General features: G+C 41.0%; 1 protein-coding gene across 1 annotated transcript in view; it reads right to left on the bottom strand.

Annotated features, from left to right (window-relative positions):
• Window positions 1-1,074: 1,074 nt before the first annotated feature.
• Window positions 1,075-25,607, bottom strand: part of HAUS7 (HAUS augmin like complex subunit 7) — a 33,074-nt gene continuing 8,541 nt past the window's right edge. The window contains exons 4-10 of the mRNA XM_070741378.1: window positions 15,992-16,053; window positions 14,974-15,089; window positions 14,020-14,178; window positions 13,379-13,466; window positions 10,440-10,667; window positions 4,281-4,392; window positions 1,075-1,303 (exon numbers count right to left, since the gene is read on the bottom strand). Coding sequence (XP_070597479.1) covers window positions 1,230-1,303; window positions 4,281-4,392; window positions 10,440-10,667; window positions 13,379-13,466; window positions 14,020-14,178; window positions 14,974-15,089; window positions 15,992-16,053 — 839 coding nt within the window. The 3' untranslated portion in view covers window positions 1,075-1,229. The remainder of the gene's footprint in view (window positions 1,304-4,280; window positions 4,393-10,439; window positions 10,668-13,378; window positions 13,467-14,019; window positions 14,179-14,973; window positions 15,090-15,991; window positions 16,054-25,607) is intronic.

Below are 25,607 nucleotides of genomic sequence, written 5' to 3'. Positions count from 1 at the left end.
TATCTTCATTAGAAAGAGCCAGGTTTTTTTCTATTGCTCTTTGTTTTTTCACCTTCAATCATCTTCCTTTTTTATTTCATCAGAAAGAGCACTTTTTTCGATCATATAAGGCTTCAATTTCACCTGGCCCACTTGACAAAGAATGACCCTATAGCCATTTAATCATCTGGAGCAGGGATGTCAAACATGTCAGGGATGTCAAACATGGCCCACGGGCCGGATGCTTCATAATCTTGGCCACCCTCGGTTTAGTGAAGGGGGAAAAAGTCACATACATTGTGTGATGACGTGACACTGCGAACTTGGCAGTTGCCTGATACATTGATAGGAAGGAAAAAGAAGAGAGCTGAGGTCCCCAAATTTGGCAACTTTGAGACTTGTGGACTTCAACTCCTAGAATTCTCCAACCAGCTATGAAGGAGTTGAAGTCCACAAGTCTCAAAGTTGCCAAGTTTGAAGACCTCTGTAATAGAGCAATCCTCCAATACTCAAGTGGGCTCTGTGTTTGATCCCATTGATCCCATGATAGTCACCATCCTTCGAGTCATTTACCCAAATGCTTCATTGCTCTAAGATCCCAGAAAACCAAGGGAACTCTTATCCATCCAAGAGAAGGCAATTAGGAGCAATTATGTCAATTGTCCAAATAATCTCCCTCTTATACAGTTCAACTGGAGTTTCAACAAAATTAAACTTCAGAAGCTGGAAAATTCTCCAGACCATTTGAAATGCTTTTCAATCCATTAACTGCACAGTTTTAATCCTGCAAAGTCAAAACATTAGGAGATAATGATCTCCTTAGAGCAGATTGGGAATTCTAAAAATTGTCCTTCAAGGGATTTGGCTTTTTTAAAAAAAGGTCTTCAGCCATAAGGAAATACCTAGCATGTAGTTTTAAAGGGAGAGAGGTAGAAGCCTATTCCTCACAAGATGCTAGCTGTAGGGATGCAAATGTACCAAAAAGGGAGAAGGGGCTTTCTGATCAAACTAGTGCTATTTGGAAATTAGGAATTAAAGGACGTTCAACAAATTTAAGAGAAAAAAAACAACCACCAGGAAGTGTGAGTGAGAATGTTCATTCTGAAAGAGACAAACTTTATTTTTTAATTTTTCACAAAAAACTTTAGAAAATATATTTAACAAAAATCAGGTCCTCATTGACATCCCAGGAAGAAACATTTTTTCCTTAATCAAAAAATAACCTACAGTTTGCAGCCCTTTCATCTGTTTTAGGATCTCTGAGAGTCTTTGAGGGTGGCAAGGATGTATTTGTATTTCTGCTTCAATTCTTCAAGCTTTGAGGCTGAAAAAGGAAAAGGTCAGCTTACTCAGAGCAAAAGGTGAAGGTGCCTGGGAGCCTTTCATGCTTCGCTCTATCTCTTCATCAACTTGATCCAGGCTAAACCAAATTCTCTCTATACATTACATGTCCTTTTCTCCTAGTTGCCCATCATACCTTCCCTACATTTCCCTCCCTGAGGAAAAGAGCTCCCCCACCCCCAGGATTAAGGTAGGTCAAAAAAAGCACCCAACTCATAATTCACACCTCACCACATGCTAAAAAGCATCAGAAAGGGATGAAAAGTCAGAAAAATGAGATGCTTTCTGAATGTCTGCCTAATTTTGCTCTGAGTGATGAAATTGCTTGTATAAGCAACGAGGCGCCTCAGATTAACAAAGTTTGGTCCAGTTGCCATGATTCATAGATTGATGGCAGAAAAAGACCTCATGGTCCATCTAGTCTGCCCTTATACTATTTCCTGTATTTTATCTTAGGATGGATATATGTTTATCCCAGGCATGTTTAAATTCAGTGACTGTGGATTTACCAACCAGGTCTGCTGAAAGTTTGTTCCAAGCATCTACTACTCTTTCAGTAAAACAATATTTTCTCATGTTGCTTCTGATCTTTCCCCCAACTAACCTCAGCTTGTGCCCCCTTGTTCTTGTGTTCACTTTCCTATTAAAAACACTTCCCTCCTGAATCTTATTTAACCCTTTAACATATTTAAATGTTTCAATCATGTCCCTCCTTTCCCTTTTGTCCTCCAAACTATACAGATTGAGTTCATTAAATCTTTCCTGATAAGTTTTATGCTTAAGACCTTCCGCCATTTTTGTAGCCCGTCTTTGGACCCGTTCAATTTTGTTAATATCTTTTTGTAGGTGAGGTCTCCAGAACTGAACACAGTATTCCAAATGTGGTCTCACCAGTGGTCTATAAAGCGGGATCACAATCTCCCTCTTCCTGCTTGTTATACCTCTAGCTATGCAGCCAAACATTCAACTTGCTTTCCTTACTGCCTGACTGCACTGTTCACCCATTTTGAGACTGTCAGAAATCACTATCCCTAAATCCTTCTCTTCTGAAGTTTTTTGCTAACACAGAACTGCCAATGCAATACTCAGACTGAGGATTCCTTTTCCCCAAGTGCATTATTTTACATTTGGAAACATTAAACTGCAGTTTCCATTGCTTTGACCATTTATCTAGTAAAGCTAAATATTTGCCATATTTGCCACCTCCAGGAATATCAACCCTATTGCACACTTTAGAGTCATTGGCAAATAGACAAACCTTCCCTACCAAACCTTCCCCAATGTCACTCACAAACATATTAAAAAGAATAGGACCCAGAACAGACCCTTGTAACCAGTCTCTGCTCAGAATTCAGAATACTTGCTATTAACAACAACCCTCTGATGTCTACGCTTCAGCGAGCTGCAAATCCACTGAACTATCCAGGGATTAAGTCCAATTTTCACTAACTTTTTTATCAGCTCCTTATGTGGAACTGTATTAAATGCTTTGCTGAAGTCCAGATAGGCAATATCCATGGCACCACCTTCATCCAACACCTTTGTGACATAGTCAAAGAAATCAATGAGATTAGTCTGACATGATTTGCCTTCAGTAATGCCATACTGATTTGGGTCCAATAAGTTATTGGTTTTTAGGTGCTGATTTATCCTCTTCTTGAGTAGAGTCTCCATCATTTTAACTATAACTGATGTCAAGCTAACTGGCCTGTAGTTACCAGCATCTTCTTTACTGCCCTTCTTGTGGATAGGCACAATACTGGCCATTCTCCAATCCTCAGGAACATCACCTGTTAAAAGGGATTGGTTAAACAAATCAGTCAGGGGGGTTACAATCACACACCTGAGTTCTTTGAGAACTCTCGGATGGATGCCATCTGGACCTATTGCCTTATTTATCTTTAATCGTTCAAGTTCTTCTAAGACATCGGCCTCTAAGATCACTGGAGCTGAATCCATACAGCTGGAAGCAATGCTATATCCATCCATAGCATTATATTGTAAGCTGCCTTCTGAGAAAACTGAACAGAAGTAGCTATTGAAATGGTCAGCGACCTTATTCCCATAAATGTATGTATTGTCCCCAGTACTAAGCTTCAACCTTTAAGACACCTTTGGTCTGGATAATTGAGTGTTCACTGAGACATTGAGCCGCTCCGAGTCTTTGGAGAAGGGCGGCATACAAATCTAATAAATAAATTGAAAGTGGTGTGGCAAGAGTTGGCACCTTCCAACGACTCTTTGACTGACTAAAGGAAGAGGGAGATTATGATCCCGCTATATAGAATGCTGGTGAGACCACATTTGGAATACTGTGTTCAGTTCTGGAGACCTCACCTACAAAAAGATATTGACAAAATTGAACGGCTCCAAAGACGGGCTACAAGAATGGTGGAAGGTCTTAAGCATAAAACTTATCAGGAAAGACTTCATGAACCCGATCTGTATAGTCTGGAGGACAGAAGGAAAAGGGGGGACATGATCGAAACATTTAAATATGTTAAAGGGTTAAATAAGGTCCAGGAGAGAAGTGTTTTTAATAGGAAAGTGAACACAAGAACAAGGGGGCACAATCTGAAGTTAGTTGGGGGAAAGATCAAAAGCAACATGAGAAAATATTATAGTAGATCCTTGGAACAAACTTCCAGCAGACGTGGTAGATAAATCCACAGTAACTGAATTTAAACATGCCTGGGATAAACATATATCCATCCTAAGATAAAATACAGAAAATAGTATAAGGGCAGACTAGATGGACCATGAGGACTTTTTCTGCCGTCAGACTTCTATGTTTCTAAATTTGCTCTGATTGATGAAGTTGCTTGGATGAGCAACGAGAAGCTTCAGATTAAGAAAGTTAGCCATAATTGGACATTTAAACATCAGAAAGCGGGTTTCAGAAAGAGCAGTGTAGGAAGGGGAGTGGACATTTATAGGAAAGAGGGGGCCACAAGACTTACGCAATGTGGCAATAGTGCTTCCATTCCAGAACGCCTTCTTTTCATGCCGCTGTTGCACTGTCGCCATAAGGTATTCTGAGGTTTTTGTAATCTGGGCCAGACCTTGCAGCTCCTGCAAACGAGAATATTCATAAAACAAAAGCAGGCAGCTCCTTTAGTGGCACCATCTCCAACTGTTCAAGACTTTGTGCTCCAGATATCAATAGCTGTGAAGAGGTGGAGTAGCAAAGAGAGTGAAAAGCTCATTCTGGAGGCTACTTTTTAAAAAAAGTTTTAAAAATGGCAGCAGCGAAAGGGGAATTTTATAATAAAAATAAAACCATGGAGCGCCGGAAAACGAAAATATATTTTAGCACAGGCTTCATGGCTTAGAACAGTGTTTCCCAACCGTGGCAACTTGAAGATATTTGGACTTCAACTCCCAGAATTCCCCAGCCAGCGAATGCTGGCTGGGGAATTCTGGGAGTTGAAGTCCAGATATCTTCAGGTTGCAAAGGTTGGGAAACACTGGCTTAGAAGACATGTCCATTTGGTGGCCCCTTGGTATACCATTACATACAGAAGGCAGATTTAGGTAGGAAGAAATAAATTCCCGAGCCTAGCAACCTGACTGCTTGTGTTTTACAGACTTTTTGGTTCACTGCACACATCATTTCATCTTTGTGTGAATACACACTGGTCCTGTTTTCTTTTATTAAAGATGGGCTCTACATCTCAAGCATTTTTGCCACAAAAGTCAAAGACAGCATAAATGTCATGTTTAAAGAAAGCTGTTCTAGATGCTAAGGCACAGCCAGTGACCGTTATTACCATTCCATGTGAATGTGAACATTTAAAAAATATGAACACTGCTATTTTGCACGAAACTGAGCCCTTACTTGTTCATAGCATAAAGGTTTTCCTCTGTCCTTTTGTGTCTGACTTTGTTTTTTATTAATAATAAATTTTATTAATTTTGTATTAACAAAAACCATGCACACAACATATAACACAGGGCTCAGTGATCTGTGCACCCACCACCAGACAACATTCAAACCCCACCACCAAAATGAGGGTATGCTTTATATACAACCTTTTAAACTAAGATCAATATGTTTGTTTACATATTATAAACACGGAGAGGGGCGGCATACAAATCCAATAAACAAACAAACAAACAAATAAAAAAAGTAATTCTAACTTATTCTTCACAGCTTGGTCTTCAATTCTACTAACCGTATAACCTCTAACCCTATCCCATCATCTCACCATTTATTTTCATTAACCATATTCATCTTTATATCCATAATTTCAAACTGAATGGGATCCACTATGTACCGGTACCAATTTTGTATTGTCCATTTTGTTGCATCCTTCCAACCTAAACCTATCACCGCTTGGGCACTTTCTATAGCTGCTTCTTTAATTTCTCTAAATTCTCCAATTTCACTCCTTTTTACTAATACTGCGATTCCCTTTGTAATTGTCCAGCTTATATTTAACATCCTCTTAATTTCCTCTTGCAACTCTTTCCAGAATTTTTGCACTACTAGACATTCCCAAAACATGTGCATAAGCACCCATGGCAACAGGCACTCTCTTTCGTGTCTGACTCTAGAGCAGTGTTTCCCAACCTTGGCAACTTGAAGATATTTGGACTTCAACTCCCAGAATTCCCCAGCCAGCATTTGCTGGCTGGGGAATTCTGGGAGTTGAAGTCCAAATATCTTCAAGTTGCCAAGGTTGGGAAACACTGCTCTAGAGGGCCAAGAATCTCAGTTTCTTAGCAGAGCGAGCCAGTGTTGTTTGAAGATGCCTGTGAGGTCACATGGTCAGCATGACTATATGCTGAGACACATGGAATGTTATTCATAAGGTTATTAATCATTAATTGTCTGGTACCCATTTCAGCCCTCCCATAAATTATAATGTCACGTCGTCTTTGAGGAAAAGGGAAATGACAGAAGTTAAAAACTGAATTAAATAAATCGGTTTCGTATCTAATAATGGCAACTACACCAAGGCTAGGTACTGAAACTAGCAGGATAAATTTCTTTGATCAGTGAACACTAGGAACCAATATCTAGACCAGAGATGTCAAACTGACGCCCTGCAGGCCGGATGCATCACATACAGGCCGTGCTCCACAAAGGTCATACGTCACAAGGCAAATTTGACACCAATGATATAGACTCGTGATGGTGACCCTGTGGCACGGGGAGCCATATTTGAGGGCACGTGAAGCATTGCTCTATGTCAGATCCAGGGCTCCAGCTGATTTTTTGGCCTTCCGGAGGGTGGGGGAGGCTGTTTCTGTCTTCCCTAGGCTTCAGGAAAGCTTCCAGGCCTAACAGAAGACCATAGGCTTCAATGAGGCCTGTGCACATGTATGGTGTTTAGCAAAATTCATTAAAGTCTGTTAGGACCTTAACACCGTGGAGCCAATGGACAGAAGCCTTATTCATTTGTTCAAAGCAAAATATTTTTATTATAAAAACAGAAAATAAAACCTGTCTCGAGGGACAACTCAAAAATACGTCTTTACATGATGGAGGATAGAAAAAAGGGTTTTATAAATTGGGGTTTTATAAATTAATTAAATATTAGATTTGTTACATTGTATCATTATTGCTGTGAGCCGCCCTGAGTCTGCGGAGAGGGGCGGCACACAAATCTGATAAATGAATAAATAAATAAAAGACATTCAGTAATGAAAGTGTTAACTGTGTGTGCCTTATTAGATCCTCCTATTATGATGTAATATCCTGCCAATCTCACATCACTTCCTCCTTCTTCTTCAGTTCTCTATACTCTTCTTTTTCTATCCTCCATCATGTAAAGACGTATTTTTGAGTTGTCCCTCGAGACTTGTTTTATTTCTGTTTTTATAATAAAAATATCTTGCTTTGAACAAATGAATAAGGCTTCTGTCCATCGGCTCCGCGGTGTTAAGGTCCTAACAGACTTTAATCAATTTTGTTAAACCGCGACAGGGGCAGGCTCCAGCTGGAATGTTAAATTGGGCTCGCCATGGCGGCTCATGAGTATTTGTGTGGCCAGCGCCATTTTGCTTCTGTACCTGTGGAGGAAGCAAAGTCACGCACGGAGCCGCAGGTGCGCCCATGTTTCGGTGGGTTTTTTGCTTCCGTGCATGCCAAAACATAGACGCACCTGAGGCTCTGTGTATGATTTTGCTATCTCCATAGGTGCAGGAGCAATATTGCGCTGGCCCCGCAAGCACTCATGAGCCGCGGTGCCGAGCTCAATTTAGCATTCCGGCTAGCAGCCCATCCCTGGATGGGGGGCAGCATGGGGGAGTTGTGCACACATGCATGGGGGGAGGGCATTGAATTATGGATGTGGGCACGCATGATAGAGCGCACGCTCAGCATTATGGCACCTGAGCAGAAAAAGCTTCCCCATCACTGATCTTGACTAAAGGAAGATTGATGAATTGTCCTGTCTTTGTGAAATATGCTCAGTGAATAAGCAATTGATTTCTTTTTATAAAATAAAATATAAAAATACAAAAGAAAATAGTAGGAAAAATAGAGGAGGGAAAAGAGGGAAAAAGGCACTGACTTCCAACTCCCTTTGGTGCAGTAGAATAAGATAAAAGCATCAAACATCATCTTTTAAATTATAGTATAAACTAGCCATTTCTATAACAATAAACCTATCTAATTGATAAAACCCCAAAATCAAAGTTCCATTTTTTCTCCACCTCAATCACAAATATGCAATTGGTTTCTAATACAGTGATCCCTCAATTTTCGCGGGTTCAAACTTCGCGAATAGCCTATACCACGGTTTTTCAGAAAGTATTAATTAAAAACTACTTCGCGGTTTTTTTCCTATACCACGGTTTTTCCCATCCGATGACGTCATCCGTCATCGCCAAACTAATAATTTTTGCAAATAAATAACAAAAAAAATAATTATTGTTAATAAATAATTATGTTTATAAATATCAGGATCACTAAGTGCCTTATTCAATGGTGAGTACCAGTAATAATGGTGAGTAAATGATTGTTAAGGGAATGGAAATGGTAATTTAGGGGTTTAAAGTGTTAAGGGAAGGCTTGTGATACTGTCCATAGCCAAAAATTGTGTTTTTACTTCCGCATCTCTACTTCGCGGAAATTCGACTTTCGCGGGCGGTCTCGGAACACATCCCCCGCGGAAATCGAGGGAACACTGTAGATTTGACACTAGAGCTATGGATTAGATCTAGATCTTGATTAGTGTGGATAATGAATTCAAATGAATAATGGTTGCGTTATTCAAATTAGCGCTATTCAAAGTGATATTTCTATGGAAACTATGATAATTGGTCTCAGCAAAAATAGGCAATGAAAAAATTTGAACATAAAAAGTATATGTTAATGCATATCTGAAATGCCAGTATTCATACTAACTGCAATTGGCAGTCCATATACTGTACTGTAGTTAAAATATGTTGTTTCTATCATTGCAATAATTCTTTTCCTTGTTGTTTGCAAATCACAAACAGCTGATGCAACTTTACTTTTTTTATTTCTAGGCATTCCAAGATCTCATTTCATTTTAGCACTGCTATGACCAGTTTCATAGGGTTCAACTGCATCGCATTTGTTCCAATGTAATAACTAAGCTTTTTTGAATTTGTATTGTTTTCCTCTGACGGAATCTTCTATTTTTTTTATTTTGTACACATAAAGAGTTATGTCTATAACCCCAACTGTAATTGTGTGCAACTAGCTGAATTTTCAAACAGATTACATGCAACCTGGTATCAATTTACAATTTGCTCTAAATTAAATATTGTATTATCCTGAATTTGGCATTAATCACAACCTAGCTATATATGAATGTCTATCTTAAAAGCATTGTTGTTTAACAGATTAAAAAACTATGAGTAAGAAGATTTAAGAAAGGAAAGTACTCAATGGAATTGGTTAAGTGGGTAGAACTAAGAGAAAGATAGACACTTGCGCATTCAAACATATTAGACTTAAATTGTAGGTTCATTTATCTAACATCAGGAAGGATGCCAACATTATGCTTGCCCTTCTATAATGTACAGTATCTTCTTCTGAAGATTCATGTAAAGTATTCCAGCAGATGGTATTCTAGTGATAAGTAATGTAACTAGGGTAACCGAGATGTAACAAAGGAGAAACCTTTGAAATGGGAACCAGCTTCGTTTACTTTTGAGACATTGGGATGCCTCAGGATTAAACTGGTGGCTTTTTGCTGCCATCTGATGACCTGTGAAGGTAGGTTTTTGATTTCCCCGAGGAAATAAGCCTGAACCACTGTTTCTCTTCCTCCTCTGTCACCAAACCTACATATAGAGAGGCCCACCATAGTCCCAGAAGAGCTGAAATGAATTGGCTTCAAAGTGATTGGCTTCAATTGGCACAAGAGCTATCCTGTGCATTTATCCAGCCTTCACCCCTCACCTGCAGATTTTCTGGGATGGGGAGGGTGGAGACTGAAAGACTGAAATGGTATAGCCAGACACAGATTTTCTGACTTGGAGAGAAAACAGTATCAGTACCATATTTTTTGGAGTATACGACGCACCTTATTTTGGGGGGGGAGGAAAATAGGGGGGGGGGAAATCTACCTACCAGGTTATTCATTTGGCTAGCATGCTTAGTCTGGCCAGTTTCAGCACATTATTTTATCCCCTGGTTAGGGCTGAAAAAGACTTTCAGAGGGAGTAGGAATGAAACCAAGCCTGCAAAGACTTAGGGCAGGGGAAAAACTGTTTCGGAGGGAGTAGGAATAAAAATAAATGCTGCAAGCCAGGAAGATCGTTAACTTTTTCAGAGGGTGTAGGAATGAAAACAAGCCTGCGAAGACTTAGGGCAGGAGAAAAAACTTCTTTGGAGGGAGTAGGAAGCTGGGAAGATCATTAGTTAGTTAGAGCTGGGGAAAAAAGCTTACAAAAAGCTACATTCAGAGTATAACATGCACCCAAATTTTCAGCCTCTTTTAGGGAGGAAAATGGTGCGTCTTATACACTGAAAAATACGGTAATTAGTATTTCCTTCTTTTATATCACCATACTTCTCCAAACACAAAGTCAGAAGCCATGATTGAAAACTTAAAAGAACCCTTTTCCTACATTGCCACCATTTCCACATAGGCCCTCAAATTCTCTCTCCATCCATTCACATGCCCCAAGCTCACCTGCATATACAGCAATAGATGGTGGTGCACGGCTTGGAAGAGGGGGCCACAAGGAGTCACTTCAGGAGCAGGGCGCTCACAATGCTTCTGCAGCTCATTCTCATATACTTGTAGAAAGGCTGTGAGCAGCTGGCTGTAGTCAGAAACTATCAACTTGAGGGACTGAAGAGCCGTGGCAATGTTGTTGGATGGGTCGACACCAGCGGGACTCTCCTGGAGGAAAGAACACTATTTTCCCCCCACCCACCCAAAAAAGACACATTGAATTGAAGAAAAGAGGGAATCAACTGTTTAAGGGGAGGATATATCCGGTAAAAGCCAACCATTCATGCAGCAGTGGTAATGAACAGGTAATTAATGCCAAGGGCCATTTTTATTATATTTTAATTTTATTTATATCCTGCCTTTCTTATTTCTATAAATAACTCAAGGTGGCAAGCATACCTTATACTCCTTTCTCCTCCTATTTTCCTCACAACAACAACCCTATGAAGTGGGATGGGCTGAGAAAAAAGTGACTGGCTGTTGTGTGTGTTCCCTGTCAGCCTTTAGAATATTCAGACTCAGAAGATGGGGATGAAATAGAAGCTGTCAATTTACCTGATTTAAGAGAGGCAGAGGGAGTTAGTGAGGAGGAGGAAGCAGACCAGCCATCAGATGAAAGCATGCAGACAAATGTGTCTTTGGACAGCTCGAGTGTAGAAGACAGCAGATGGATAAATCCAAAGTTCAGAAGGGTGCAGAAAAGAATGGAAGAAATTGGGGTGGGGGTGGGGTTTGATATGCTATTTTAGAGCATGTAAGTTAATTAATTAATTACATCACTTCCGGAATTGAACGGAAGGAGAAGCGCTTTCGTCAAAGTGAAATCCAGACAACATGACGATTAGGTCTTCGCTTCCCGATAAATGAGTTTTATATTTGCATGATTTACTGCTTTGTAGTCAACAGAAACTGGCTCAGAGATAGGAAAATGTTTCTAAGCAGACAGCTAATTAGAGAGATAAATAACCTTGTATCCAGTCTAAAAGAATTGAAAGTATTTTTCTCCATAACAGAACTGTAATTTACGAGGATTGAAGTGGAAGAAATAAAAGAAGCGTTATTTGTTAACATAACAGTCGGTCTGCCAGTCACCCAGTTGGCTTTTAGGCCTAAAATGTGACTAGAACTCATAGTCTCCTGGTTTCTCCTGTAGGTGTGGTGGCGCAGTGGTTAGAATGCAGTACTGCAGGCTAGTTCTGCTGCCTGCAATTTGACAGTTCAAATCTCATCAGGCTCAAGGTTGTCTTAGCCTTCCATTCTTCTGAGATCAGCAAAACGAGGACCCAGATTTTGGGGGGCAATAGACTAACTCAGTAAACCACTCAGAGAGGGCTGTAAAAGCACCATGAAGCGGTATGTAAGTGCTATTGTTACATTGAACTACTTTTCTGGCTTCCTGTTCTGCTTGCCTAGAATTATCAAATATCACCTCCCTGAATCCCTATGAGAAATTGAATGAAATAGCTCTTTACTGCAATCTAGCCAGGATACCTCTGTTGCAATTAAAATGCAGACATGTGGTACCCATTACAGCAAGAAGATCCAAATGGCTACAATAGCTGTGTAGCAAAATAAAAGGGAAAAGTACAGGAATTGTTTTTAATAATAGGACTAGATGTCAATAAAAGTGGTAGGCAAGGCAGAAGAGAGAAGGGAAGAATTAAGGGCAATGCAGTTGCTAGCCCTGGTTAGTCTTTCTGTGGGAATGGCTACTGTATTTTTTGCACTATAAGATGCACTGGACCATAAGACACACATTTGCTTTAGACGAGGAAAATAAGTTAAAAAAAAATCTGCCTCTGCCTCCCAGCATCCATCCGGTATTCATCTGGCTAGCATCCTTGCAGCAAAGAGCAAGCTGCCTGGTCAGCTTCAGCATGTTATTGCAGCCCCAACATGTGGCTTGACAGAGCCGCACTCCGTTGCCCCTCCCTTCCAGTAACTGGGGAACGATGGAGCCTTTGCTGCCTCAGCTGATTGGTGATTGGATCAGCCTCTCGGAATGCTGCTGATCAGCTGATTGGTGATTGGATCAGCCTCTCGGAATGCTGCTGATCAGCTGATTGGTGATTGGATCAGCCTCTCGGAATGCTGCTGATCAGCTGATTGGTGATTGGATCAGCCTCTCGGAATGCTGCTGATCAGCTGATTGGTGATTGGATCAGCCTCTCGGAATGCTGCTGATCAGCTGATTGGTGATTGGATCAGCCTCTCGGAATGCTGCTGATCAGCTGATTGGTGATTGGATCAGCCTCTCGGAATGCTGCTGATCAGCTGTTCTAAGTGGTGGCGATCACAGCTGCCACCTATCGCCGCCATTGCTATTCACTTCGGTGATTGGTGGTGTCAAACCCCGCTGCCTAGAACAGCTGATTGGCAATATTCCGGGAGGCCAATCCAGCCACTGATTAGCTACTCAGCAGCAAGGGCTTCAGCTTTTCCCGGTGACAGAGAATGGTGGCAGTGGTGACACACCAACCTCTCCTCGCCAATATTCGCTCTATAAGATGCACAGATATTTCCACCCTTTTTGGGGGGGTGGGGTGGGGTGTGTCTTAATGTGTGAAAAATAAGGTACCTAGGGCTAGCGAATCTTCAATTTTTTTTTTGGTCACTTTTTGATATGAAAACTTACTAATAAAATCTACCTAACACAAATTAAGTAATTACTATGTTATAGAACTGACACAGTCTCATAACGTCAGACATCCCTTTCTGTAAATATTCCACTATGAGCCTATACAACTGATAAAATGAAATATCACAGACTGCTTGTAACTGCAGTTAGTGGGGCAAATAAAGTGGAAGTGATTCAGAAAGAAACTTCTAACTCATCCGGTCTCACTGTAAAAAAAATTGCCCCGTTTGATATAGCAGGTTTGCAAATTGCTTACCTGTGCTCTTAGATTTTCTAAGTCTTCTGCTGTCTTCTCTAGCTCCTCCAAGACAACTTGCTTACGAGAAGTCATTGACAGCAGGGTCCTTTTATAAACACAGACAAGAAAGTGGAGTTCATGGTTTCACCATGATAGACATGGGAGAAAGGAGTGGACACTGGACATCAATGGAAAATCAGATTTCATTTTTATGAGTTCTTGCCTCTATTTAACACATTTAGCCTCCTCCCACCCCAATTATTCAATAACCAGAGGTGAAGGACTTATTGACTCCCTACTTTCCATAACTTAACGGCACATACAGGTGTCACGGTTTGTAAGTGATTAATGTCCGTTTGAACATTAACCCCGCGGAGGCGATGGACGAGGCCTTTAATCATTTGTTCAAAAACAAGATTTCTTTTATTATAAAAGTAGAATTATAAAACATGTCACGACGGACAAAACAAATATGTCTTCACATGATAGAGGTAAAAAGGAGAATGGAGTTTTAGCATGAAGAAGGAGGAAGTGATGTTAGTTTTTGGCAGGATATTACATCATAATAGGAGGATCTTAGTAAAAACACACAGTTAACTCTTTAATTACTGAATGTCTCTGAGGGCTGGCAATATTTAGCGTGACAACAGGAACCTTACCTTTTCTGTTGTCCTTCTTCCCGCAAAAGGAGAGGCTTTATATCTGAGCTCCAGGGATCACACTCTGGATGCAGCACTGCCTGCAAATCAGGGCTAGAGAAAACCTGCTTTATGAATTCTTCATTCTTCCTAACAATTTCTTGGAAAGATTCCTCTGTGCTGCAAGAAGAGAATGACGGGGGATTATAAAATGCAGGCTGCAGGGCAGTCTAACCTAGGAAGTAAAAATAGGATTTGTGAAAAGAGAAGGGTTCTGAAAATCAATGACCTGTCCCCATTAAAAGACAAATAAATTTGATGGTAATAAAACACGGCCCAAGAGCACTTGTTTAAGATCAGCCATCTGTACAAGTGCTCTGTTTGCAGAAAAAAAAAGACACGCAGTTTCATATATTTTAGCTGTGGCTGGGTGGAAATAATATAAAGTGACTTTTTTTTAAAGATTCCATCATTACCGTCTAATTCCCGTGTACCTGCCCCCTTTTGCAATCCATCCCAAATATTTACTCCAAAATCCACACTTAAAAAAAGAAAAGAATGCACCCCCAATTTTGGACATTTTCCAGGACAAATAATCTAGGACAGTGTTTCCCAACCTTGGCCACTTGAAGATATCTGGACTTCAACTCCCAGAATTCCCCAGCCAGCATTCGCTGGCTGGGGAATTCTGGGAGTTGAAGTCCAAATATCTTCAAGTGGCCAAGGTTGGGAAACACTGATCTAGGATGCAGATTTCATCCCAAAATCTGAATCAGCATGCCATTGTTTTTGAGGACTAGGAGCTTCTTATCCCACAGCAAGATTTTCCACACTTCCCGCCAACAGTAACGATTCAGCCCTCCCAAGAAACGGCAGCAATATTCAACACCACATTAACTAAATCTATCTATTTTAGCACCCAACAGCTGCAAAACTTAGGTAATGCTAATTGTAGGGAGGATACTTTTCCCTCACCTGGAATAACTACCGGAGTCCGAAATAGAGCCCGATAGAATAAGGTTACTTTGAGCTGGAATGACAGCCACCAGCTGCTGCAGGAAACGGAGCTGCTTCTTAACACAGGCCTCTCCCTGTGAGGACACACAAAAGCATACAAACTCTTAGCATCTTCCCTTCCAGTCTGGCCTCCCTCTCGGATATGCTCAGCTTTCGATATTCAGGATACAGAGTCTGAGCAGGCCCCATGTTAAAAAGGGAATAGGAGAAAAATATCTGAGGCCTAGAAAGGAAATTCCACAGAGAGAAAAGACATACCCTTCATTTCATTCCTTTTCTCATCACATAACCTAGACTTTTAATTAGCCCTTCATGGCATCGGACCAGAATATCTCCAAGACCGCCTTCTGCCGCACGAATCCCAGCGACCGATTAGGTCCCACAGAGTGGGCCTTCTCCGGGTCCCGTCGACTTTGTGGCAGCCCCGACTCTCTGGAACCAGCTCCCCCCAGACATTAGAACTGCCCCCACCCTCCTTGCCTTTCGTAAACTCCTCAAAACCCACCTTTGTCGTCAGGCATGGGGGAACTGAGATATCTTCCCCGGGCCTATACAATTTATGTACGGTATGTTTGTACGTATGTCTGCTTAATAATGGGGTTTTAAAAAATATTTTAAATTTTAAATTATTAGATTTGTTATGAACTGTTTTATTGTGTTGTGAGCCGCCCCGAGTCTACGGAGAGGGGCGGCCTACAAATCCAATAAAATAAAATAAATAAATAAATAAATAAATAAATAAGTCAAAATGCTACTAGTCGTGGAGGCGGGTGGGGTGGGGTGAGGAAACAGCTTGTCATATCCATTGCTTGTCAGTTAAGATGCAGGAAAGAGAAGAGCAGAAGAATATTCACTCGCAGTAGGCAACAAAGAGACGACATCTTTGTTGAATGATGAATAAAGGGCAAGGAAATGGCACCTAACAGCCATGGGAGAGACAGGAGGCTGCTCTTGCAGGTGTTTTCCTGACGCTTACCTTGATGAGATCCAAATCCTCAGCTCGACAAAGCATCAGGTCACTCCCCAGCTTCGCCATTCCTGTCAGGATAGGAGAAAATTTAGCCACACAGGTGCCAGGGTTTCCCAGAGTTATTATTATTTGCTGTGGGGCAAGAAGCTCCCAGTCCTCAAAAATAATGCAGTTCACGAAGCTCATTTTGGTACTCAATCTCAATGGACTCAATCTGTATAGTCTGGAGGACAGAAGGAAAAGGGGGGACATGATCGAAACATTTAAATATGTTAAAGGGTTAAATAAGGTTCAGGAGGGAAGTGTTTTTAATAGGAAAGTGAACACAAGAACAAGGGGACACAATCTGAGGTTAGTTGGGGGAAAGATCAAAAGCAACATGAGAAAATATTATTTTACTGAAAGAGTAGTAGATGCTTGAAACAAACTTCCAGCAGACGTGGTAGATAAATCCACAGTAACTGAATTTAAACATGCCTGGGATAAACATAGATCCACCCTAAGATAAAATACAGAAAGTAGTATAAGGGCAGACTAGATGGACCATGAGGTCTTTTTCTGCCGTCAGACTTCTATGTTTCTATGTTCCCGGTTTTCCCTGCTTGCAAATGGAAGCAGACCTCCAAAGGGATACCCATGAAACTTTTGGCACTTCAACTTTCTATGGCTCTGGGTGTTTTTTCTTTTTAATTTCCCATGCATTTGATGTCCGACTTTCCAGCCCAGATTTATCCATTCTGCTTTGGTGACAAAGAGAGTAAGGGGGGAGAGCTTGAGATTTTAATACAACATACACTTGCATTCCAGTCTTAACACAGCTTTACTTTGATAGATTTTTAGACATCAACATCTGTAGAATGACATAAGCATTGCTGGCTCCACCAAGTGCCAGGAGGTGGCAGGCGTCAGGGACGAGACCAGGGCTGGGGAAGGCTATGGAAACTGAACCAAACTTACAAAACAAAGGTACTATATTCTATTTTGTTTCCTTTCCCCTAATTCCTAAAAACCATTGCATAGCCAAAAATGAAATGTTGGCTGAGTAAAGGGAAACTCTTCCTTTAAAGCAACATTTATTATTATTTTTTAATAGCAGATTAGTACAAGACTTGGCTTGGGAAACTGATATGCCCCTTAGCTACCATGGTTTGTTAGGTTTTCTGTTTGTTTTTTATAATAAGGGTTTTAAATTGTTCTTTTAACATTAGATTTGTACATTATGTATTGTTGTTGTGAGCCGCTCTGAGTCCTCGGAGAGGGGCGGCATACAAATCTAATAAATTATTATTATTATTATTTATTCTACAAGCAATTTTGTCTAACTATCCATTTTTATAGAGACACAGATAAGTTTGAAAACAGGCCAAGATGCCCAATTCTTTCAGTGCCCACTCAGAGGTGATTCTACAAAAAAATCTCCGTCTGTTACTCCTTGTAGAGATATTTAAGAGAGGTCTGATTCAGTCACTCATAGGGCATTTGTTTTGCCCACCAAAAATCCCCAGTTCATTTTCCAAAGTCTCCTTTTCAAGAGACATGACAGCAACCAGTGACTGGGCATAAAAGCACTGCCTGTGGTATGGAGCCCACTGGAAAAAAAGACAATTATGTTTTAGAATACGCATGTTACCAGTTTTGGGCCAAGAATTATACGTACATACACAAAAGTCGATGGCTTCAGAGCAAAAAACACTTAGTATTTCATTAACTGCTATTAATACGACCATTCTCTTCACCTCCCTTTTCTTTCATATGGAACATTACAATTTGGTCAAAATCTTTTAAAGATGAGAATTCTATGATCCTCAGGATGTGCTCCTCTGATTCAAAAGGGCATGATCTGATAGGCCAAAAGAGAGCCAATAATATTAAAGAATAGCGAGCTAGAAGTCCCTTTCTTGACTTGTGTAGAAAACAGTCTCAGATGCAGTTTTCAAGCTTTGTGTCCCTCACGACTGTATGTAGACAGCAGCATATTGGCTCATGTCCTTATTATCTCTCTTGAATGGCACTCGTTCCATTAGGTAGCTCGCTCAATACAGATGCAAAAGAACTGGGCAGAGGTCAGGAGGGAGCATGAGGCGTTTTGGTAGCTGACTCTTGTGGAAATACACTGAACTCAACTTATTCAATCATAGAAAAAGTTTGAGGAACCAGGAGAGGGGACCTTACTTATTTATTTGAAAAAAATTATTGGTTTTCAAATACAGTGATACTCCATCTTACAAACGCCTCGTCATACAAACTTTTCGAGATACAAACCCAGGGTTTAAGATTTTTTGGCCTCTTCAAACTATTTTCACCTTACAAATCCACCACCACTGCTGGGATGCCCCGCCTCCCGACTTCCGTTGCCAGCGAAGCGCCCGTTTTTGCGCTGCTGGGATTCCCCTGAGGCTCCCCTCCATGGGAAACCCCACCTCTGGACTTCCATGTTTTTGTGATGCTGCAGGGGAATCCCTGCTGGGGAATCGCAGCAGTGCAAAAACGGGTGCTTCGCTGGCAACAGAAGTCCAGAGGTGGGGTTTCCCAGTGAGGGGAGCCTCAGTGAAATCGCAGCATCACAAAAACACAGAAGTCTGGAGGTGGGGTTTCGAGGATGTTTTTGTGATGCTGTGATTTCACTGATGCTCCCTTCGCTGGGAAACCCCACCTCTGGACTTCCGTTGCCAGCAAAGTGCTCATTTTTGCGATGCTGGGATTCCCCTGCAGCATCGCAAAAACACAGAAGTCCAGAGGTGGGGTTTCCTATGGAGGGGAACCTCAGGAGAATCCCAGCAGTGCAAAAATGGGTGCTTCGGCTGGCAAAAGGGGTGAATTTTGGGCTTGCACGCATTAATCGCTTTTCCATTGATTCCTATGGGAAACATTGTTTCATCTTACAAACTTTTCACCTTAAGAACCTTGTCCCGGAACCAATTAAGTTTGTAAGACAAGGTATCACTGTATACTGTATTTTACAACAGACAAATAAATACTGTACCAACAAAAGACAGAAACCCCCCCCCAAAAAAAAATATTGTGATATCAGCAAACATTCAGTATTTCTGCATTGCTACATAAGATATATCATCAAATCCTATAATATGCGTGTTAATTAATTACAGTAATATTCATATTATTTCATACAATCACAAAATCCCTATTCAAATCATTCATATTTACTTATTTATATTCTTTATTTTACTAATCTTTATATATCTTTTGTGATCTTTTTATTTCTATTTCTTAACTCAATCCATCTGTGCCCATATGCCATGATACTCAGAATCTTTTTGGCCCCTTAATTCCATTGTCAAAGTTTGTCCATTTTAGAACAATTATATATTTTATAAAATATATAATTGTTCGGAACTTTTAAAAAAAGTGTTTCATAAACACAAAAGCATTCCATCAACCAATCTCTGCATATAACATCTGGGAAGGGAAAGAAAGGGCTGTTTTTAATTGCCGAAGACAGGCATGGATTAAAATATGATTTCTAGCTTGCAAGCATTAGACAAAGGAAAATATGACAACACCATAAATTACGAGCTGATCCATTTTTATGCAGCTTCTCAAATTATGAAGATTATGGATTAATCCAAGTCACATGCCAGTACACACTGAAAACCTAAACCATGTTCCTTGGCAAAACCCCTACACTCTTAGATTTCAAAAATAATTCATACAGATGTATTTATGTCCGTTGGCTTAGTTCTGACCCCATTGAGGACAGGACTTCAGAACAATCAGATTTTTGGTCCAAAAGTTAAGATTTTGGTTGGAATATTGGAAGCTTGTTGGACTAAAACATGGACTGATGGAATGCCAACTAAGATGTGACTCATTTCCTGGAAACTGAGCAATTGCTTTGCAAGTGCATCTATATGCCAACAGAAATGCCACAAATGTTAGCTAGAAAACTTGTCTTTTCTTTTTTCTTTTAGCAGTGAAGTTGCCAGTAGCCCCCTAAATTAACTTGATGATTTTAAAGGGAAAAAAGCAGCCTCCTTTTGTTTTTAATATGCATCTCTTATTTTGTTAACATATTTCTTAAACATTATTTTTTATTACTTTAAACAATCCCATAACTTACCCTGTTTTCCCCAAACTAAGATATCTCCTGATAATAAGCCCAATTGGGCTCTTGAGTGCACAGTAATAAGGCCAAGTGCTTATTTCAAGGTTCAGAAACATATAAGACAGGGTCTTATTATCGGGGAAACACGACCTTTACAAGCAATGGCTTCTCATCATTTATAAGGGCTTGTGGCAAACTTGTATTTATGATGAAAGTTATGATGATTATGTGTCTTCACTGAAAGCTTTGACCAGAGATGAACTGACATTGACTGGCATAACTGGAAGACTGACAGAAGAATATAGGAGAAGGCAAGATAGAAAACAGATGAGAGAAATACAACCACAAGAAGAGAAAATATCTTCGGATGTATATATTGTTAGGAAATATTATTCTTGTGGGGCTAAGTGTTATATAGCTAGATTCTGTAAAAAGGGTAGAAAACAGAAGGTTAGCAATGTACAGAGACCATCTAAAATGTTAGTTTAACTATGCCAAATTTAACTAAAAATGTAAACCATGATATATGGGTAACTGATATTGGAGCAACACAATGCATAACTAATAAAAAAAGTTTGTCAAAATGACTAAAAGTAACCAGCATGTAGCATTAGCCAATGGATGGAAAATGAAAGCAGCTGGAGAAGGCACTGCATATTGTTCGTGGCTGAATGAGAATTTACCAATGTTATATATGCCTAAACTAGTATTTAATTTACTATCTGTTAAGAGTATTGGTAAATGAAGAGTTTGTTGTAATCTTTGAGAGAGATAAATATATAATTGAAAAGCAGTGTAAAAGGGTTACTGCAAGGTTAGAAAATAGTTTGTTTCTGATTCATGACAATTCAGTAATTAATGCTAAAACCTTCATGATCAATGTATTCATTTGCTCCATAGACATATAAATTTCAGAATTCTAAAGAAAACTGTTGAATTATCTAATGGCATTAAATTAAAACCTTGTGAAAAATATTTAAACTGCAATGCCTGTAATCAGGAAAAGAGCAAGGTATCTCCTGCAAAGAGAGATAAGGAATTTAAAACGAAGGAACAATTAGAAGTAGTATTTGCAGATATTATTGGTCCTAAGTGTTGTGTTTGTTTTAAAATATTCGCAGAAAATCTGCGATTGGTTAAGACGCGGCTATTCAGAAAATAGCCGCGAAAGTTAAATGTGTGTCAGTTGGGAAAAGCCCGCGTTAAAAAGAGTATAAAAGGGCAACGGGTTAGCCGTTGCCCTCATTCCGGCAAATCTACCGTTCCAGTGCTTGTAATCTCTCTTGCCATGAATAAACCAGTTTGATTTAAACTACCGGAGTCCTGACTTTTCAGTGGCGACGAGGAGGTCGAACTCCCGCTAACGCAGCCATGAACTCGGCCATGGCTCCACCGCCGCCTGTATTCAACTCCGAGACGGAAGCTTGGACCTCGTATATGTCCAAATTCACATTTTTCCTGAAAGCGAGCAATCTACATGACGCCGATGACGAGAGGAAGAAAGCTATATTCCTCGCTTATTGCGGCACAGAAGTCTACAGCCTAGCCTCTACACTCGTTGACCCAGACACCCTGGAAACCGTCGCATGGTCAACTCTACAAGCAAAACTTGCCGCTCATTACCAGCCGACGACTCCTGTCCGCGTATACCGCCATCAATTCGCTCAGATGAGGCAAGCGGACGGAGAATCCACCAACGATTTTATAACTCGGCTACGCGCACTCCTTCCGAAGTGCAAATACAAGGATCCAGAGGAACAATTGATTGACCGCCTTATTTTCGGTCTAACCAATATCACGCTCCAGAAGAAATACTTAGTTGATGAGGATGCCTCTCTCCAAGACATTCTTAAGGCAGCAAAAGCCTCCGAGGTATCTGAAACATCTGTTGCCGAAATTAAACGCGCAACCTCAACCGTTCATCACATTCCTGATGAATCACCTTGGCACGCCTGCTCTCCTGATGAAAAACACTCGGAATCCGCTACTCCAGACGACACCTGTCTCCAAATCCGAAGAGCCTCCGACCATGACGCCAAAGAAGCCTCCCGTGCAGACAGATGTGCCGGCTGCAACGGAAATCACCCTCGTTTTCGCTGCCATTTCAAGGACGCCTATTGCCGCCGTTGCCAGCGCCGCGGCCACATCGCTGAAGTCTGCCGTGCCGCCAACCCAACTCCAGCAACTCAGCAAAACCAACGACCCTATTTTTCACCGAGGAATCGACGACCACCGTTTTCACGCAACGTTTCCCGCCCGGCTGACAACTCGCCCTCTTCTAACCAACGAGGTAACTCCCCTTCTTCCGTAAACTGCAATTTCCCCGCTACAGAAAACAAGCTATTTGTTTCTCTTTTCCTCAACGGCCACCCCTGCCAAATGGAATTAGACACCGGTTCCAGACATTCCATAATGCCTTGGGAAAAACTTAAATTATATTTACCTCGTGTAAAACAAACTGACTTGCAACCTTGGGAACCGGGTTTGAGTGATTTTCAGGGCCATTCAATTCCAGTATTAGGATGCTTAAATGTTCCCATTGCGTTTAAAAAATTTCAAGGGCTTTTACCTCTGTTAGTGGTTGACGGTCCTAAACATACATTACTGGGACTTAGATGGTTACAACCTTTAGGCATTGAAATTTCAGGGGTTAACAATGTATGTGACTCTTTTGACCCGAATGATTTATTGAAAGAATTTCCCGAAGTTTTTTCTAGCACTCTGGGTAAATATACAGGCAGCCCCATATCGTTTAATCTGGACCCAAATATTTCGCCTATCCGATTAAAGCCCCGCAGAATTCCCATTCCACTTTTGCCTAAAGTGGATGAACAATTGGACAAATTGATAGCTCAGGGCATTTTAATTCCCACTGATCATGCCAAATGGGAAACTCCTATTGTAACGCCCGTTAAGCCGGATGGCTCTATTAGAATTTGCGCAGATTATAAAGCCACGATTAATAAAGCACTACAGCATAATGCCTATCCAATCCCAGTAGTGCAACAACTCTTGCACACCTTAGGAAATGGGTCCATCTTCGCGAAGTTGGACCTAGCACAGGCATATCAACATCTTACCGTAGATCAAGACACCTCTGAGGCCCAGACAATCGTAACTCATAGAGGTGCCTTTAAATGCACCCGGCTCCAGTTTGGAGTCTCTACCGCCCCAGGTATCTTTCAGGGTCTGATGGAACGCATTTTAAATAATATTCCTGGGGTCGTTCCATATTTCGACGACGTATTAATATCAGCCACATCCAAATCTGAGTTATGGGACAGAATCAGGCGCGTTTTAACTAAATTTAAAGAAACAGGACTCCATTTAAAAGCAGACAAATGTTCTTGGGCCGTGCCCAAAGTTGAATTCTTGGGTTTTACAATAGATCGTTTTGGAATTCACCCAACAAATGACAAAGTTGATGCCATAAGAAATGCTCCCACCCCTTCAGATAAGACAGACTTACAAGCATTCCTAGGACTCCTTAACTTTTATTCCGTCTTTCTTAAACAGAAAGCGACGGTGGCAGAACCGCTTCATAACCTCCTAAAGAAAGACTCTGCCTGGACGTGGGGACCAAAAGAACAAGCCGCTTTCACAGCAGTAAAAAATTTACTTTCCTCCAACAGTGTCTTAGTACAATATAATGTAGCTATGCCCTTATCCCTAACCTGCGACGCTTCACCGTTCGGCATAGGAGCCGTCCTCAGCCATAACTTTCCGGACGGCACAGAAGCCCCAAACTCTAAAACTCTTTCGGCAGCTGAAAGGAATTACTCCCAACTCGACAAGGAGGCGTTAGCCCTTGTCGCTGGAGTTAAACGATTTCATTATTATCTTTGTGGTCGGCCCTTTACATTAATCACCGACCATAAACCGCTTTTAGGTATTTTGGCGGGAAACAAACAAACTCCCGCCTTTCTTTCCCCTCGCATGACTCGTTGGACTATTTTTTTAGCCGCTTACAATTATACATTAATCCACAGGGGGGGGAAAGAGATAGGAAATGCTGATGCATTAAGCAGGTGCCCCCAAACAGAATTAGTCAGTGATCCAGCCCCTGCCTCAAGCGTTTTATTAATTGAAACTAGTAAACAAACGTTATTAACAGCAACAGAAATAGCCAATCAGACACAAGTAGATCCAATTTTGAAATACATTAAACAATGGATATTAAAGGGATGGCCAATTGAACAACAACCAAACCAATTTCAACCTTTTAAGAATAGACAGTTTGAATTAAATGTGTTAAAAGATTGTATATTATGGGGAGACAGGGTTGTTATTCCAAAATCCTTACAGAAGCAAGCATTGCAGTTATTGCATATAGGTCACCCAGGAATAGTCAAAATGAAAACTATTGCCAGAAGTCATTTATGGTGGCCAGGGTTGGACAAGGACATAGAGTCATGGGTGGGTGGTTGTGTACCCTGCCAGAGAACAAGACCCAACCCACCAAAAGTCACACCATCAGAGTGGCCAACACCAAGAGGGCCCTGGTCTAGAATACATATTGACTTTGCAGGACCAATCAGGGGCCAATCCTTTTTACTGGTTGTGGATGCATACTCCAAATGGTTGGAAATTGAACTCATGGCATCTACCACTACTAGTGCAACCATAAAAGCATTAAGGAAAATGTTTGCCACACATGGTATTCCAGATATTTTAGTATCTGACAACGGGCCTCAGTTAACAGCCCGTCAAATGGAACTATTTCTTGCAGACCAGGGCATAAAGCATGTGCTCACTCCACCTCATTTTCCCCAAGCTAATGGGCAAGCAGAACGAATGGTTAGAACCACAAAGGAAGCATTAAACAAAGCACCATTAGGAGATTGGCAACAACAAATTGATGAATTTTTAACCATTCAGCATATTACGCCGTCAGCGTCCACAAACAAAAGCCCGGCAGAACTTTTAATGGGCAGAAACCTCTGTTCTAAATTAGACAGAATTCACCCAAATTACCAGAATGACCAAAAAGAAATAAAAGTACAAAGTGAGAGACAGTTTAACATCGGGGATTTAATTTATGCTAAAGACTATGATTCGAACGATAAATGGAAAGATGGAACAGTATTAGATAAAACAGGTTTAAAAACATACATCGTAATATTAACAGATGGGCGCAGTTGGCATCGGCATGTCGACCAACTACGCAAGAGAATGAAGACTAACCCAGACATTTTGCCTACTGTAGACAAACCAATAGAGGACTTACCAGAACCACCTCGAGACTCCAGCGATGGCTGCTTGTTGCCCCTGGCGGCCGGCGAAGTTCAAAATGCATCATCGCAACCAGGCCCGTCAGAGACTAGCCTTAGCGGAGCAACGGAGCCGGCCGTCCAGGCAAGCAGCTCCCAGCAAAATGAACTGCGCAGGTCCCAGAGATCTGTAAAGCCACCAATCCGCTTGCAGGACTATGTGACGTGGATTAACACGTAATCATGGTCTCAGCCAAAGAGGGAGGGGTGTTGTGTTTGTTTTAAAATATTCGCAGAAAATCTGCGATTGGTTAAGACGCGGCTATTCAGAAAATAGCCGCGAAAGTTA

The sequence above is a fragment of the Erythrolamprus reginae genome, chromosome 2 (assembly GCF_031021105.1).
Source record: "Erythrolamprus reginae isolate rEryReg1 chromosome 2, rEryReg1.hap1, whole genome shotgun sequence".
Taxonomy (NCBI): domain Eukaryota; kingdom Metazoa; phylum Chordata; class Lepidosauria; order Squamata; family Dipsadidae; genus Erythrolamprus; species Erythrolamprus reginae.
Note: the sequence above shows the minus strand (reverse complement) of the source record. Positions and strands in the feature narration are given on the sequence as shown.